The 411-nt window shown below is 40.1% G+C and overlaps 1 protein-coding gene across 1 annotated transcript in view; it reads right to left on the bottom strand.

Moving 5' to 3' along the window:
- Positions 1-411, bottom strand: part of LOC109545685 (coiled-coil and C2 domain-containing protein 2A) — a 10287-nt gene that overhangs the window by 1066 nt on the left and 8810 nt on the right. The window contains exons 15-16 of the mRNA XM_048662180.1: positions 157-298; positions 5-101 (exon numbers count right to left, since the gene is read on the bottom strand). Coding sequence (XP_048518137.1) covers positions 5-101; positions 157-298 — 239 coding nt within the window. The remainder of the gene's footprint in view (positions 1-4; positions 102-156; positions 299-411) is intronic.

The raw sequence follows: 411 nt of genomic DNA, 5'->3' as shown, positions 1-411 counted from the left end.
TTACCTAATAGCAGGTAAGCATCAATTTTCAATGCCAATAGGAAGCAGGTGAGAGTAACGCAATGATCAGTAACAGAGCCGACCATAAAGTTTAACAGTTGCTGTGAAAAAATTGCCAAATTATCAGGGGTTTTGGCTGTTTGCTTAAGAACTCACCTCGGATGTCAGCCAGATATTCTGGAAAAATGCGTTGCATTCAGTGAAAGGAATCAACGAGATGTAGCGCAGACATTGCTCAGGAGTGACGTCAAACTCCTCATTGTTCAGGTGAGGAGGCTCCAAAGGGCGCAAGAACCTATGAAAGTGGATTAATAGACAATAAATTCTGCTTTCTGACATTTTTAGCCTCTTAGTAAAATCTTGTAGAATTCATAGTTTTTGCGCAAAAAACCGTTCTGTTCAAGAAGGATT

The sequence above is a fragment of the Dendroctonus ponderosae genome, unplaced genomic scaffold (genome assembly GCF_020466585.1).
Source record: "Dendroctonus ponderosae isolate FM_Combo_2020 unplaced genomic scaffold, Dpon_F_20191213v2 Dpon_F_20191213_10, whole genome shotgun sequence".
Lineage (NCBI taxonomy): Eukaryota > Metazoa > Arthropoda > Insecta > Coleoptera > Curculionidae > Dendroctonus > Dendroctonus ponderosae.
The sequence above is the reverse complement of the archived record's forward strand: the minus strand, read 5'-3'. Positions and strand labels throughout refer to the sequence as shown.